The sequence below is a fragment of the Micropterus dolomieu genome, linkage group LG21 (assembly GCF_021292245.1).
Source record: "Micropterus dolomieu isolate WLL.071019.BEF.003 ecotype Adirondacks linkage group LG21, ASM2129224v1, whole genome shotgun sequence".
NCBI classification, from domain to species: Eukaryota; Metazoa; Chordata; class Actinopteri; order Centrarchiformes; family Centrarchidae; genus Micropterus; species Micropterus dolomieu.
Genome location: NC_060170.1, coordinates 22,040,189 through 22,057,058, shown reverse-complemented (window position 1 = coordinate 22,057,058; position 16,870 = coordinate 22,040,189). Strand labels below are relative to the sequence as shown.

The 16,870-nt window shown below is 40.0% G+C and overlaps 1 protein-coding gene across 5 annotated transcripts in view; it reads left to right on the top strand.

Moving 5' to 3' along the window:
- Window positions 1-16,870, top strand: part of vps13a (vacuolar protein sorting 13 homolog A) — a 44,732-nt gene that overhangs the window by 19,026 nt on the left and 8,836 nt on the right. For 3 of the 5 annotated variants that reach the window (XM_046035749.1, XM_046035750.1, XM_046035752.1), the window contains exons 40-68: window positions 51-194; window positions 318-527; window positions 737-880; window positions 1,337-1,438; window positions 1,518-1,670; window positions 1,754-2,012; window positions 2,378-2,538; window positions 2,752-2,855; window positions 3,015-3,318; window positions 3,990-4,126; window positions 4,367-4,661; window positions 5,316-5,420; window positions 5,587-5,733; window positions 6,846-6,977; window positions 7,114-7,247; window positions 9,655-9,723; window positions 11,238-11,370; window positions 11,947-12,004; window positions 12,370-12,541; window positions 13,627-13,780; window positions 13,959-14,105; window positions 14,274-14,355; window positions 14,463-14,532; window positions 14,804-14,918; window positions 15,062-15,175; window positions 15,344-15,489; window positions 15,588-15,669; window positions 15,804-15,917; window positions 16,081-16,156. In XM_046035749.1, the coding sequence (XP_045891705.1) occupies window positions 51-194; window positions 318-527; window positions 737-880; window positions 1,337-1,438; window positions 1,518-1,670; window positions 1,754-2,012; window positions 2,378-2,538; window positions 2,752-2,855; window positions 3,015-3,318; window positions 3,990-4,126; window positions 4,367-4,661; window positions 5,316-5,420; window positions 5,587-5,733; window positions 6,846-6,977; window positions 7,114-7,247; window positions 9,655-9,723; window positions 11,238-11,370; window positions 11,947-12,004; window positions 12,370-12,541; window positions 13,627-13,780; window positions 13,959-14,105; window positions 14,274-14,355; window positions 14,463-14,532; window positions 14,804-14,918; window positions 15,062-15,175; window positions 15,344-15,489; window positions 15,588-15,669; window positions 15,804-15,917; window positions 16,081-16,156 (4,063 nt within the window). The remainder of the gene's footprint in view (window positions 1-50; window positions 195-317; window positions 528-736; window positions 881-1,336; window positions 1,439-1,517; window positions 1,671-1,753; window positions 2,013-2,377; window positions 2,539-2,751; window positions 2,856-3,014; window positions 3,319-3,989; window positions 4,127-4,366; window positions 4,662-5,315; window positions 5,421-5,586; window positions 5,734-6,845; window positions 6,978-7,113; window positions 7,248-9,654; window positions 9,724-11,237; window positions 11,371-11,946; window positions 12,005-12,369; window positions 12,542-13,626; window positions 13,781-13,958; window positions 14,106-14,273; window positions 14,356-14,462; window positions 14,533-14,803; window positions 14,919-15,061; window positions 15,176-15,343; window positions 15,490-15,587; window positions 15,670-15,803; window positions 15,918-16,080; window positions 16,157-16,870) is intronic. The other 2 variants (XM_046035753.1, XM_046035751.1) reach the window with 1 other exon arrangement.

Sequence of the window (16,870 nt, the reverse complement as noted above, 5' to 3'; positions counted from 1 at the left end):
TAATAATCAATATTTTAAAAAGTTTGTTTTGATAATGGTTGTTATTTTAGGTAGTGGCATGTCCCTTCTTGACAGAGAAGAGGAAAAACAATGTGACTACAGTGCTACAGCCGTGTCAGGTGTTCTTCCAGAGTTCTCAGTCATCAACCTCTCCTCAGGCTATGGAGGTCTCTATCGATGCTCTCACATTGAAGGTAGTTATTATTACTACGCAGTCCAGGATACAAATGTTGTGGATACAAAAAGTGTAGCTTTTTTTTAAAAGATGAAATTGGTATAAACTGTTTTATGTCTCTGCTATCTGACTCTCTGTCCAGGTATCTCCAATCATCATCAACACAGTGATCACCATCCAGTCAGCATTGACTCCCACAGCGGAGACCCCCGAGGAGCTAGATAGTCCTGTTCCCGTGGACCTGTGGGAGAAACGGGGCTGGAAGGAGCTGAAACTCTGGTTCCTGGAAGAGGAGGGCGATGAAGACACAGTGTCACTGATCCCACTGATACCACAGGGAGAGTCATTACAGGTATTTGGCTGCATTGTGGCTCAACTGATAATACTGTGTTGCTGATCATATGCTATAATATAGTCAGTGATGATTTTTAGTTTTATTAACTTTGGTCACTTTTGTATCACAAACCCTTGATCTCTTTATTCTGTACACCGAATAAAAGGTATTCCACTTTGATGCATAAGAACAGGTGGTGTCATTTCATTGCCTTTCCATGCCTGCAGGTGACCATTAGATCGATCTGTCTGACTCTGGAGGCTGGAGTTGGACACCGCACAATGCCCATGCTTCTGGCCAAGTCTTCCTTCCATGGAGATGTCACAAACTGGTCCACACTCATTAATTTACACAGCGAGCTCAACCTGGAGGTAAAACACACAAGCACTATATTTATTTCCTAACCTTGATCCTAGAAGCTTATCCCAATTCTAAAATGAATCTTTCACCCTACAATAGCCCTAGAATAATTAACTTTTACAGTTGCTTTTTGTGTTTTTGGTCTATTCAGATCAGAATTAGAAACAGCTTTATTCATAAGTAGTTTATAAGGAATTTGCTTTGGTGACTAGGTTTGTATATAGACGTAAACCTATGTACATATGTACATAATAAACAAGATTTACAAGTGAGACTATGTGCAAAATGGCAGTTATTTACATGTGATATGATGATAAGATATGAGGAAGGCACATATTCTTTCAGATAATATATTTTTATACTTTACAAAGACATATTACCACAATATTTAAAACAGTTTGTTATGAAAAGAACTCATGTGGTTGTAAAGGTTATGGAAGATTTCTTGTGTTTTGTTTTGCCTTTAGGTTCATTATTACAATGAGATGATGGGAGTGTGGGAACCGCTGCTGGAGCCCTTAGAAGACGAGGCAAGAGATGGTTTCAGACCATGGACACTGGATCTGAAGGTACTGCTCTACAGAAAGACACACATGCGCACACACACCTACACGCAGGGTTTCTAACTTTTTACTACCCCAAAACCAGATGAAGAAGAAGCCAGTGAAGTACACACTTTTGTCAGATGAAGTGGATTACAACATCCCAGACTATAAGACTGTCATCGTCATCAGCAGCAAAGACCAGCTCAACATAACTCTCTCCAAATGTGGACTGACCATGCTAAGTAACCTGGGCACGGTAAGAGAAGGGTTGTAATCATTTTAACGGGATGTCTAAGGATCGACGGTCTTCTATAATGTGAATTCCTTGCCTTTCTGCAGGCATTTGCTGAAGCTGCCAAACAGACAGCTGACAGCTTCCAGAAGGATGAAGCTCCGTTTGTGGTGAAAAACCGCCTGGGCCTGCCAGTGACCGTCCGCCACAGTGAAATGTTTCGTCCAATCGGACAGCAGAGCACCGACCGCACTGTGAAGCTGCAGGATGGGGAAACCCTCGGCATGGACTATTCAACCACAACAAACTCCGACCAGTTCTCAGCCATGATCTCCTTGAGTGGAAAGGACTACTACATACAGCCTAGTAAGTTAAACTCTATACACAAGTATATGCAAAAGCAAATCATTAGTTGTTGCAATATTGAAAACTACACATTGCTGCAAACACTGTTAGTAGTTATGCACACAGCCTACAGTATGCTTTGTTTTTGTTTTATCTCTCACAAACCAAAGTGCTTTTCAATCAATACTGATGCAAACAAAGTTACAAGTGACTTTACAATGAAGTAAAAGCACAAAATGTAAATAATAAAAGGAGATTTCATTTTTAAATGATGACCTAATTGATGTTGTCTATTTTATATTTGAAAAAACTTCCCGTCCTCTCTCCCTCTCCTTTATTTATAACATATTATATATGTATGCTGTTATTCCCTCTACCCTCTCCAGCTCCGATGGGCCACACCTCTGCCAGTGTGATCCCCCTGATCAAAGTGGGCCGGGGAATGTACAGCGTGATGCACAAAGACTCGGGAGTCACTCGTTTCCTGGTCTGTCAGATTTACTCTGTGGAGGGGAGCAAGTACGTTAAGATCCGCTCTCCTTTCCAGGTACTTCACTGATTATCTGATACATAATTAATTTCTATACTTGTGTTTATCTTATCTGTAAAATGTATTTTATAGTGTGTCGTAATAATATAAATCACACTCTCCCTTCAAGGTACATTGATCCCCTTAACTTCAACCTTCAAAATCACTGTAGGTAGGATTACATATCAAAGAAATCTAAAGTCTTGATTGTTTTTCTCTCCTTTTGTGCAGATCATCAATCATTTCTCAATCCCATTCAAAGTTTTTGAAGAAACAACATGTCTGGGTACAGCTCTCCCTACTGAAGAGTTCTGTGTCCCTCTGGACTCATATAGGTGAGGTCAAACACATAAACAAACCTGCACATCTACACTCACATCTTCCTACGGTCTCCTTTCCTCTCTGGTCTCTCTTACACTCTATTTGCTGTCTTCTGCTCACACAAACAAAGTAAACACTCATTCACCCACATCTACTCTCTGCTGCCCCCTCAGGTCTGAGCTGAGCCTACAGCCGATAACAGAGGATGACACTGACAGTCAGTTTGAGTGCTCAGAGGGCTTCAGTTACGAAGACGTCAGCAACCAGCAGCCCGAGACACGCCTCCAACAGACCTGCCGTCGCCGTGGAGATCAGGGTGGTGTGCTGATGGTCAACATCGTGCCAGTAAAAGATGCTGTCACATTCAAACACACTGGAGGTGTTGGGGAGAACTTTGATGTGCCCTTTGTACTCCACCTGTGGCCTTCCATCCTGTTGCGCAACCTGCTGCCTTACCCCATCTCCTACAAACTAAAGGTAGGATGTGTCTGGTATCACTATAAATGGAAAAGGGCCATTTGGATATACTCACCGTGGATATGTATATATATATATATGTGGTAATGCATTTACTAGAATTTTGTTAGGACACTGACATTTGAGACTTGAGAGTTGGCAGCTGAACAAAAAAACTTTTGATGCAAGAAATAACCAAATTAATTTCACAGCATCCATGTTAGCTTGTTGTTTCTCTTCTGGGTTATATTTTTAACACCACAACTTATGGGCTCATTGCAATATATCTGTCAGATCATGCATGTTTCAGCATCAGTGAGTGAATGCACCAACAAGGAAATTCTGCAAACCTCTGCAAAAACTAAATTGCTGCCTGGAAGATATAAAACAAAATATGCTATGCTTTGGAAAGCGGTCAGTAGTAATTTGTACACACTTTGAAGGTAAGGTGTGCAAATTCACCCGTCATGGTCTTTTAATATAAAGTGTGCACATGATTAATATACATATATAAGTACAGTAATTTGTCACCATACCATCACGTATTTTAAAAATTCTATATTAAGGAAAGTAAGTTGTTATTTTTTTTTGTTTATAGACTTTTGAGATTTTCTAGCAAGCCATTGATCTTGCTAAAATCTGATACTCCAGATTCACTGATTCTGTGTCCCTCCCTGCCTGCTGCTTAACAGAACAGTGGAGTCTCTGCCCCTGAGGTCACTTTGAACCCAGGTCACTCTGCACAGCTTCACAATGCAGTCATCAATCAATCAAGTCTCGATCTCCGCCTACTGGACTACATGGCTCAGGACTGGTCTTCTGAGTACAGGTTTGACATTAACTTGATTTATTGTTGGTATTTCACTTTTCAATTGTTATTGCGTCCTTATTGTCTACATATTGTAAGCATATTTGCTAAAGTTCCCAGATAGAAAGTTTTTAAGCTCACAACACAGCAAGAGATATATCTATATCACTCATCCTCATCCTCATTATGTAAAGGGCAAATAAAAAGTACCTTCTGCAATAACATGTCTGATCTGAATGAACAAATTATCCTGCTATACAGTCTCCAGAGTGACCAGGAAGAGATCGCCTTCACAGTGTTCCACTCTCTACAAGAGGACGACGAACACGTTGGTGAAGGGACAGAGAGGAAGAGGGCTGAGTTGGATATAGCAGTGCATGTTAAATATGACCTGGGTCAAACGGTGGTTGCTATCCACTCACCATATTGGATGGTGAACAAGACAGGCAGGTTGCTGCAGTACAAGGCTGACGATATCCACCGTAAACACCCCCTGGACTATGACATGCCCCTGCTCTTCTCCTTCAAGCCCCGTCACTTCCTGAAAAACAATAAGGTAAGAGGCTTTTAAAGTTAATTAAAAGAAAAGAGTTGATATATTTTCTCACACTGAATTTGGGCACTACCATTCTTGCTATTTGAAATATCTCAGTTTTATATGGGACACAAAAACTACAATGATTTGTACTATGCAGCTTTAAGCTTTAAGCTCTAAGCTCTCTCATTGTTGATTAGTCACCTAATGTAAAGCATTTTTATTTATTTATCTATGATATTATAATAATATGCACATAAATATATTTTTTTCTTTAAAACGCATAATTGTTAAAGAAATCCTTCAGCATTACAACATTCCCTGCACAGGAACTTAAGAGGGATTGTTAATAAATTAGTCAAAGCAATTGTGACGGAGGCCAGCGAGGCTGTGCAGTGAAGTCGTCTGTTCGAGTCAGTACCACACGGTACGTTCTCGGGAGCAGCCGTTTATTAAACTAAGAAACTAAGGAGTTTTGTCATGGACAACCCTTTTGCCAAAGTGAATGATGGTGTAGCCTTGAGGCTAACTTGAAGTCAGCATTTCTTTGCTTTTGCTCTGAAACATTGAGGTTTGCATACAGTACACAATTCTAAAGATCCATATCCATAACCTCTTGCTGGTCATTTTTTCCCTAGTGTTTATGAATGTGATGTCATTCTTTTCATCCCCCAGGTCCGTCTTATGATATCAGAGAGCGAGCTCTCTGATGAATTCTCCCTGGACACAGTTGGTAGCCACGGAGATGTCAAATGTAAAGGCCGATATAAAGATTACCTGGTAAGATTTTGGCACACAGGCTGATAATCAGACTTGCTGTCACATAAGCTTCATTTAAGGAGACAGATGTATTGGATGGAATTTTTAATCACATTTGCATGTAACGCAGGTTTTGTTATTGAGCATGTACACAATCTGCGTCCGTGTATTTTCTGTCTGACCTCAGGTTGGTGTGAAGATTGATGCGAGCAGTTTCAGTCTCACCCGCATTGTGAGCTTCGTGCCGTTTTACATGCTGGTCAACAGAACCAAGCAAAGCGTCTTCGTATGTGAAGAGGGCCAGAACAACTGGACCGAGGCTCAGCCAGAACAGGTCAGAGCCAAACCAATTATTCTTTGCACCTGTGTTTCCTTGCACATGCAGTTTTTACCACCAGCAAATTATACTATAAAGGCTGTATTCATTCTCAATCATTGCAGAAACAGATGAATACCACATAGTACATTTACCTGACAGCGGCACATTTCATATAGTTTTGACTCTCACTATGATGTACAATTATATTTTGTATAACTAATTTTTATGGTCCTAATTTTTTCACACACGTTAGCTCCATTTTAATCCTGAGAAGCTGCAGAGCTGCAGTCTCTGTTCATTAGTCACTGTAACTTACACTGTACATTTCCAGCTAAACTGAGTCTTATTGTTGACCCCTTTCTCTCTGCTCACCTGCCATTCACCGGTCTTGTGGTTCATTATGAGTCTATTTCAAGGACTATTTAAAAACAATTCTTTGTGTGGTTCATTAATAATGATAAATGATCTGAATGTCCCGCAGGTGCGGACAACTCGGCACAACACTAAGCTAAGGCTCCATCTCTACAGAAAGTTCCGCTTCTGCCACTATACACACACACACACACGCTCACGCTCACGCTCTCACACTCACACTCACACACACACACACACACACACACACACACGCTCACGCTCACGCTCACGCTCTCACACTCACACTCACACTCACACTCACACTCACACACACACACACACACACACACACACACACACACACACACACACTCACACAAACAAACACATAGACGCTATGCCCACACATGTGCACTGATGCCCCCTACCTTGAGGGTTAGGGTTACAATTATGGATTTATAGACGCACTTTAAAAACATTTATTAAAAGCTTTTTTCTTTTCACATGTTTTTTACAGCATTAAACTTTGAAATGTATATTGTAGGCTGTATATTAACTTATTGGGAGAAAACTGGTAGTTCTATGTAAAATCAGACATTGAGCACCACCATATCGCCAAAATGGCATGATCTTCATTTCGCTGCAAAGCTTCGATTGTGAGATTGACAGTTGAATCAGGCTCTCCACCCATCGAAGCATCGAATCTTCGACTATTCGGGGTCAGCCCTATTGTACAGTGTTGTTGAAGGTGTTTTGTTTTGTTCTACATTTAGTCAGCCATTCCCTTCTGGCCTGAGAATGACACCAAGCAGCTGAAGATCAAAGTTGAAGGTTGTTTATTGCCTCCTCGGACTATTGACTTCACACGACCAGAAAACTGCCTATTGCTGCATCTAGACAACTCTGTAAGTAGACACGCACACAAGTGTATAAAGACCATGTTTCCATCTGTGATTTTTGATGTATGTCTAGTCCTGATAAAATATAATACTATATTCCAGAAAGTAGACTGTTTTTATTTTGGTTTTTTGTTTTCTGCAGGCGGGCGGGGTCATTGTAGATGTGAACCTGTCAGAGCACTCGGCCACGATCAAATTCTCTGATTACCATGATGGCGCGGCCCCTTTCCTCATGATCAACCACACAAAAGACCAGACTCTGCAGTTCCATCAGAGGTGAGAGAACAGAAGGAGGAGCCTTACAAGGAAATAAATGTTTTAAATAGGGGTGTGACGAGATTAAAGAGACAAGACTCCTTCAAGACATTTTCCACATTTTCTCACGCCAAACATCACGCAGTGAAAAACAAATGTATAACTGATATCGTTGACTTGCGGAGCGAATGAACTCCATCCAGCATATGCGACACCATAGCATACATGCGGTGATAGTGATCAAGTGAACCCGCTTTTGCGCTGTGAGTCCTGACAGTTGTGACAGAGTGGCAACTAACTGGTGTGCAAACTTGCTCTGTTTGGGACTGTGAGCTGCAGTTTATCAGAGGTGCTGAAGTCAACGTGTGTAGAATTGTGGTGAGATTTCGGCCTGATTGGAAGTGTTTAAGTTAGTTTCGGTTTCGAGGGGATACTACAAGTGGAGCAACTGAATTAAAATGACTTAATTTATCATTGAGGGGCAGGGTGCCACATGCACATTTAAAGAGGTTATTTCCCCAAACAAAGACACAAAAAGGGAGGGAAGCCAAAATTATGCCTGCATGTGTGCTGACTCAGCAGGGATGATATTAAATGAGAAAAGGATCTACAGGAGAAAACATATCTGAAAGCAACGCAGAATGCCTGAGAGTCATACTGCATTATATTGTGTAATATTTTGAATTGGCAGCTGCGACCTAAATTTATGTTTGTATTTTATATTAATAAAAACATTTCCACCATAAATTGCAGGAAATATTGTTTAATGCTCTAAAAGTTCATATTATTCAGCATTGAAGATTTCTTAAAAATAGTGTTAAAATATCATCTCGATCTTGTGAACCCAATATCGTGTCTTTCCTCATCTCGTGAGCTTAGTGTCTCTTACCCCTAATTTGAAACCATGCATGACATAGTAACATAACATGATGGAGGTAAAGCATGTCAACATGGATCATCATGTCATCAAACACGTAACACAAAGATCTGGGTTCTTAAACTACCACACAAAAGAAAGTCCGGTGCAGGGCTTAATAAAGTAACTGATGGAGATGCAGGAGAGAGAAACAACATGGAGTGGAGGAGTAAAGGATATTAAGATATTTGCTGTGGATGGATAGGCACCACTATTGACTAAATTTTCTACAACAACCCAGTTGTAGAAAACTCAGTTTGCTTGGAACCAGTGATCTCCAGGTGATGTCATATGAAAACATTCCTTGTATAACATGTCCTATTGCTGTATTTCATAATATTACAGTGCTCCTTTGGTGTAAGTGTACAGGTGCATCTCAGAAAAATAGAAAATTACGGAAAAGTTCATTTTTCCCGTAATTTCATTAAAAAGGTGAAACTTTAATATATTCTAGGTTCATTATAGTGTTTTAATCTTAATGGTTACAAGTTTCGGGAAGCACGGTGGCCTAGTGGATAGCACTTTTGCCTTACAGCAAGAATCCCGGGTTCAAACCCCGGTCGTCCCGGCTTTTCTGGCTGTGTCGTGCCGTGCCATGCGTGGGTTCTCTTCGGGTGCTCCGGCTTCCTCCCACCGTCCAAAGACATGCGGACTAGGTTGATTGGTGACCCTAAATTGTCCTTAGGTGTGTGTGTGACTGGTTGTTTGTCTATGTGTGGCCCTGCGATGGATTGGCGGCCTGTCCAGGGTGTACCCTACCTTGTGTGTACCCTGATGTCAGCTGGGATTGGCTCCAGCCCCCGTGACCCTGTACACAGGATAAGCGGTTGACAATGCATGGATGGTTACAAGTCCTTAGCTATAGGAAATCAAAAATCCATATCTCAAAATATTGGAAAATTTACAATATAAAAATGTATAATACAGAAATGTCTACCTGAGAAGAGTTCAAGACCTTTGATCTCTGTCTAGTTCAGTACACCCACAACCACAATCATGGGGAAGACTTCTGACTTTATGGTTGTCCAGAAGACACTAATGAATCTAGAATATATGAAAGTTTAACTTTATGATTTAAATGACAGGAAAATCTTAGATGCTTTCAAAGTGCTCCAAGTTTCATTTGAAATACCACACTCGCCTTAAGATGAAACGGTGCACAGTCAAGTGTAAACAGAAAATCAAAAGTAGGATGTTTTGCCAGCGGCGCCTCGCCTGATCATTCAGCATCTGTATTTTATTTTTTTTATTGTAGGTTTTCTGCTTATTTCTGTCTCAACAATGGATGTTTCTAAATTAAGTCTTTTCATATTTTTCACTTTGTGAACAGTAGGTTTTAGCAAATTAGGATTTCTTCATGCACAGCATCTGCATTTCACTGATACGTTTTTGCATATTTGTTGAATGACAATTCTCTTTCCTCTTGTTGCAGCAGCCTTAAAATGTTTAGTTAATGATAACTGTTTGTTTTTGCTGATAGCGATTTATGTTTGTGTGTTGTGGGTCATGCAGTGCCCGGACAGAAACCTCGTGGGTGGCTGACAAGTTGCTCGATCTCTCCTTCTCAGTGGAGGAGGACAGGTAGAAAAATATGTAAAGAGGGAACTCTTCTGACACACTCTGAACTCAGAGAATTAAGAATGGGTGGGGACAATAAGAACAAATTAGGAATCTGAAAGTGCTGTATTAAGTTGTTTATTACTGTTGCTCTTTCTGTAGGTGCCAAATGATTTATATACAGTGAGAAAAGAAAAGACCAAAGCCCAACAGTGTTGTAAAAATTACAGTACAGTAACATGAAACCTGTTTTCACAAAAGTACTTAACTGTCGATTTAGTTACATTGTCCCTATTCAAGGAAGAAACAGTTTAAACAACACAAATCCCCATAGGTAGTACAGCAGAGTGATTCATCTAGTGAACATATATATATATATATATATATATATATATAGAAAGTCCAAAAGAGCACAAGTAAAAGAATTCTAATACACAACAGTGAATTAACAGTTATTTAGAATATTGTGTGAGCAACACATTAGCCTTAAAGAGCTAGTATAACAGCTAGCTTATGTAAAATGAGGGAGGGAGCCGAGGATGGAAGAACGCTTCAGATCCAAATATGGTTTAACATTTCACGAGTCAGGCAGGAACATCAAATGAGGCAGCAGGTACATTTTAATTGGTGTAGCATTATAAGGCTGATGCCGCAGTCAATTCAGTGTGACAGCACACTTGAGTGCAGAGTGTGGTCAGTTCAAGAGTGCAGGTAAAGATAAGTAGAAGACTACTTCAGCTCTGATTCTGGTTTGTCTGTGTAATCTGCTCTGCACCTTTACCAATGAGAAATAAATACTTGTCATAAATTATATCACATGACATTATTGTGTTGTAATCATTGTACTTACTTGTAAATACTACTTACGCAATTAGTATACTCTATGTTTCAAAACGTAAAGCTATGACACTCTGTCACACTATTTCCTTTTTTTTATTGATCTGCTGGAAATTTACATTGATCTAAAATGGTGAAGGACCCTTGAGGTGGAGTAGAAGGAGCAGGTTCGACATCTAAACCCATTTGCTCCTTTGATCTCTCTCTCAAGTGGTTACTCGTCTTTACTTGTAGAAATACTAGTTTTGAATGCTGCTGACTGGATGGGATTGTGCCGGTGGAATCAAACCTCCTGCTTCTCCGAGTAGTTCTGTTGCATCGACTAATATTCCCTTGTTTTTCACCTCCATCTTTTGATTATGGCTTATGTCTGCTTTGTCTCATCCAGAAGAGGTGTTTGGGACTTTTCGGTGTTTGGCCGTTGTACTGTCATATACTCTCATATTTCTATCTGTTTATTGAAATGTATGCTTGTGTATTCTGTCAGGCAGGTACTTTTGATTGGATGGTTGTCATTGCAGCAGATTCTTGGTGGCCGGGCTCCGTCATGTTGTTCTGTATTTTACTGTTACACTGTACCGCCATCTGTCATTTTTTGCTTACTGTCATCTCAAATCAGTGAATCATTGTTTCTTGATATTTAGTATTTGAGTAATGTTACTGATATATACAGTATGTTTGTATCTGCTATGTGTGCGCAGCTCTCAGAAGGAGGCGGAGCAGGAAGAGTTGCAGGCTGGGAAAGCTGTGCACTACACCTGGACTGAACCCACTGGGTCCCGAGAGCTTTGCTGGAAGTGTGGTTCTTACAGTGGAAAGCTGAAGAGCGAGGAGGTACCTGAGACACAACAACACAACAGCAACTTAACTCACCTTGTCAAAGTCTCACCAGTCTTTCAGCATTAAAGCAACATCAAAGCAACATTTGAGACTTGCAGTTTGACCTTGTAGACATCACCCTTGTTACTTTTATTGTGCTGAAGTATTTACATAAGTGCTTTTCATGAATCAAGCCATCATGTAAACAAACAAAAAAGTGTGCGTAGTTAGCCAAAACGAGTGATTGTAATTAGCTAATTTAGTAAAAACAGTCTTAATATCTATATTCAATCATTGTGTTGAATGTTATCTGTTCAAATAAAAAAACATATTTTTTAAAGTATAATTTTACATATTTATAGGTGAGGCTGGTAATATAATGGGAGTGGGTACTATTACCAAATAAATATCAAACCATATATGTTGGGTGACGATGTGTATTTATAGAGAGGAATCTGTAGAAATAGAGTTGGTCTAGTTAAATTTCAACACAGTTTAACCTTTGTTGTGTTCTAGATGTGAACACAGTTGGTAGATGAGATATTGTGATGTTTGTTTAAACAACATATGTATTTGCCTTTTCACCTTTAGGACCTGCGCAAAAACATGAACAATGAGGGAAAACTGTATGTGATCTCCTTTTATGAAGGTAAAGTAGGAGGAGCTTGAAATTAAATGCCCATACTACTTAAATTTGTTCTCTAATTTTGCTTTACAGTCAGTACAGTAAATGAAAACAGTACAGTACAGTAAAATGAGTGTCACAATTACCAGCTTATTGTCAGTGCATGAATGTTTCCATGTACATGAATACTGCAATCACCGGATTAACGTCTAAGCTTGTGTTCATCCTTTATTAATTAAATAATGAATCACTGAATTCCTACCTGCTTTAGGGCCACAATGCTGTAACTTCTGACCTCCCTGAATGGGGAGAAGGGATTATAAGAATTTTCCAGTGGGGTTACATAAGGTGTTACATGAGTAAGGTTTGGGTTTATTATTGATCCAAAGGTCTCCAGCGCGTTGTGCTGTTCACTGAGGAGCAACGTATCTACAAGCTGCTCTGTGAGAGCGAGAAGGCGCAGCTGGCTGAACAGGAAATCATCTTGTCGCTACAGAACGTGGGCGTATCACTGATCAACAACAGCAGCAGCCAGGAGGTCTCCTTTATTGGGATCACGAGGTAGATAATCAGCAACATATACACATGTGTACACACACATGTAATAGTAAGCTCAAAACCTGCCCAGGCCCATCGGGCACATGTTCATGTTATGACCATGGTTCACTGCCAATTCACTATATCAACATGATGTTGTGCTATTGTGTGTTTTGTGAATTACAAGTTGACATCCTGTTCTCTGATTTGCAGTTGAGATTGTCATGACTGAAACATCCGGCTTCAGAACTTATAGGCTCAAGTGAAATAAATTTTTTGGCCAGACAAGTTTTGATTAAAATCTTTTTTTGTTGTTGTTGCATAATACTCTTGCTGGATGATCTTTTATACAACCTAGATGCAGTTATTGTGCCGCTGAATGTGTTGTCAGGCAAAATTTTTTAATTTAATTTTCTTTTATAATATACAGTTGTAACAAAATCGGGAATTTGAAAATTAAACATTCACTCAAGGTCAGATAAATTAAAGGTCCACTAACACTACCAGTCAACAGTTTGGACACACAACAGTTTAGACAATGGTTTTTCTTTATTGTTATTATTTATATAATACTGAAGACATCAAAACCATGAAATAACATATGGTATTATGTAGTAAACAAAAAAATGTTAAACAAACCAGAATGTGTTTTAGATTTTAGATACTTTAAAGTAGCCACCTTTTGTGTTCCCAGAGGTGCTGAGCCCTTGTTGGCTGCTTTGCCTTCACTCTGTGGGTCATCCCAAACCGTCTCAGTTAGGTTTAGGTCGGTGATTGTGGAGGCTAGGTCATCTGACGCAGCACTCCATCACCCTCCTTCTCGGTCAGATAGCCCTTACACAGCCTCGTGGTGGGTTTGGGGTCATTGTCCTGTTGAAAAACAACAACTTTGACTGGAATTGTGTATCAGAAGAGTGTGCTTTTATAAATGTTTATTACCATGAAATAACATGGTAGCAACAGATCTTTTTACCTATAAATCATGTGTTCTTGATAATACTGAAGTAAAATTCTTATGTATTTGCATGATGTTTGGCCGCTCTTGGATTATCCTGCATCTGTATACCATGTCATGATTTGACACTCTTGTTTCTCTTTTCTATTCACAGCTCTGATGTGGTGTGGGAATTAAAACCTAAGAAGAAGAATCGGTGGAAGACTCTTAGCACAAAAGAAGCTGAGATGCTGGAGAAAAGCTTTCAAGAGTACATAGAATCCGGACCCGTGGACAACGGCATTGTCGACCTAGACAACAACTACCAGGTTAGAGACTAAATACTGTATATTCAGTATTGCTGATTTAAACTAGTGACAAGTGATTGATACAGTTTGAAGATGGTACCCATGTAGGGTGTGTACTTGTGATATTGATATTAAAGAGTTGCAGCTGTAGGTGGTTGATTGATTTGTTTCATTGTGTGGTATTTGCAATTGTCTTCAGGTGTCCTTTACTCCCAACGGCATGGATATGCGGATGCTGCAGCCGTGTGATGCTCCTCTTAGGAGGCACTTCCTGCCCGGGGTGAAAGTGGAGTACAGCGTCTCACCACGACAGAGAGCCTACCGTGTCCAAATCCACCGCATTCAGGTGAAAAAATAGGTCCAACATAAACAAAATGTCTTCCTTTTAGGGGTAAAAATGAATCTTAACTTCCTCTCAGATCAAATATATCCATGTCCGTATTACAGTACTGCCAGTCTATTAATTACTTTTTTATATTCTCTACATTTAAGTATACATGTTATCCTCCTACAGATCCAGAATCAGCTGCCAGGAGCCATCTTCCCCTTTGTTTTTTACCCTGTAAAACTGCCCAAATCTATCACCATGGACTCAGGTCTGTTAATACATCTTGTATGTCATGTATAATTTTGCATATTGTGGAGTTTATATACAGTGTTTCAGTCTGTATTATGATTTTATCTTTTTTTTTTTTTTTTACAGAACCCAAACCTCTAACTGATATCAGCATCGTTACCAGAGCAGCAGGGCACTCTGATATCTCTCGCATCAAGTAATTGTTTTTCTTTTGATTCCATTCTCACTTTATCTCCCATGCTTGACTTCCCTTATTTACTGTCACTTCCATCAGCACTTCTCAAACACTGTAAGTTGTTTTCCCTAGCTTCATCGGACACGAAGTTATACTTTAACTCTAAATCTGCTCCGTACAATTTCATTGGCCTAAAAACCATTTTAAATGCTTTCCATTTTATACACATGCTGGCATATAGTTTTCTCACTTTTGCTCCCAAATGGTGATGGGTATTTTCTGTCTGCCTCAGGTACTTCAAGGTGTTGATTCAAGAGATGGATCTGAAGCTCGATCTGGGCTTCCTATATGCCATCCTGGACATGTTCACACCCGAGAATGCCAGCATCATGAGTTCAGAACAGGAGGTCAGAGACTCACTCACATATCCAAGTGTTTAGTTCAGAATCTGTGATACATTAATATATTCTTTATCAACTAAAAGAGTCCTTGGGATATTTCTGTGCCTTTACATTCATATTCCTGCGTGTTTGTGCTTATCTTGTTTTAGGTGGAACTGTTTGAGAAGGACATAGAGTATTTAAAGACAGAACTAAACCGCGTCTCTGCTGCTGACACCTCTCCAATCAGCCTCTATGAGTACTTCCACATTTCCCCCATCAAGGTTTGTACAGTATACAGTATGCATGTACGTAGGTAATGCTATAATTATGGCATAATAAGCAAATGTTAAGCATCGAATGGGGAAAAGCGTGAATAAAACAGCATCAAAGCATTTCAGTTGTGAGTTAAACACCAGAAACAGCCATGCGTCATGTTTTTGTTTTTGCAGCTGCACCTGAGTTTCTCTCTGAGTACAGGCGGAGAAGACGGTCTGAAGGAGAAGAGAGATACAGAACTCATTCCTGTTCAATCCCTCAACCTGCTGCTGAAGAGTATCGGTGCCACGCTCACTGACGTGCAGGACGTTGTCTTCAAGTATGAATCCTTTGAAGGCCCAAATAGACAACACATAAATCACACACCATAGCCTTAATTTATTTTTCTGTGATTTGTTGTTTTGTCATTTATTTCAGGCTGGCCTTCTTTGAGTTGACCTTCCAGTTTTGTACCACCCAGCAGCTACAATGGGAGGTCATCAGACATTATTCCAAGCAGGTAACACGTACAAGTGATTAAGTCATAAAAAGTGCTGGCTAGAGGAGTATTTTTCATATGACATTCATTTTTGTATCCCTCATGGCATTAAATATACAAGTCATCCCACCAGTTTCTATGTATGTATATTTCAGGCTATTAAACAGATGTATGTGCTGGTGCTGGGCCTGGATGTACTTGGAAATCCTTTTGGGCTGATCAGAGGACTGTCAGAGGGAGTGGAAGCCTTCTTCTATGAGCCCTATCAGGTAGGAATGTAATACAAGTACTGATGAGTGCTAAAAATAATGTATTTGTGTTGTGGCAGTTAAAAAGAAGTTTAAGTTTAGTGCTCATTATTTAAGGTTTACAGCAGTGCAGGCTGTGTCTTTATGACTTCTTTGTGTTTAACTGTTATCCATGGTTTTCCAGGGAGCCATCCAGGGGCCTGAGGAGTTTGTTGAAGGAATGGCTCTTGGGGTGAAGGCTCTGGTGGGAGGAGCTGTAGGTAAGGGCTCATAACAACTTTTCTGTTTTCTCAAGCTTATTATTAGTTATTATGTATGTGACTGTGGCCTGTCAATGTCTTGTGGAGGATAGGGTTGGGCCGATAGACGATGCCATTGTCGGCGATGGCTGACAGACATTACGACATTGAGCCGGCATCGAGATTGTAAACCCCTGCACCCCCAGCAAAAAAAAAATCTCAAATTTTCACATCATACCACCCTGTGCAAGCCGTTTTAATGACCACAAACATTAGTATTATTATTTTTAAGTTGCATGCATATACACTACCGTTCAAAAGTTTGGGGTCACCCAAACAATTTTGTGTTTTCCTGAAAAGTCACACTTATTCACCACCATACGTTGTGAAATGAATAGAAAATGGAGTCAAGACATTGACAAGGTTAGAAATAATGATTTGTATTTGAAATAAGATCTTTTTTACATCAAACTTTGCTTTCGTCAAAGAATCCTCCATTTGCAGCAATTACAGCATTGCAGACCTTTGGCATTCTAGCTGTTAATTTGTTGAGGTAATCTTGAGAAATTGCACCCCACGCTTCCAGAAGCAGCTCCCACAAGTTGGATTGGTTGGATGGGCACTTCTTGCGTACCATACGGTCAAGCTGCTCCCACAACAGCTCAATGGGGTTCAGATCTGGTGACTGCGCTGGCCACTCCATTACCGATAGAATACCAGCTGCCTGCTTCTGCT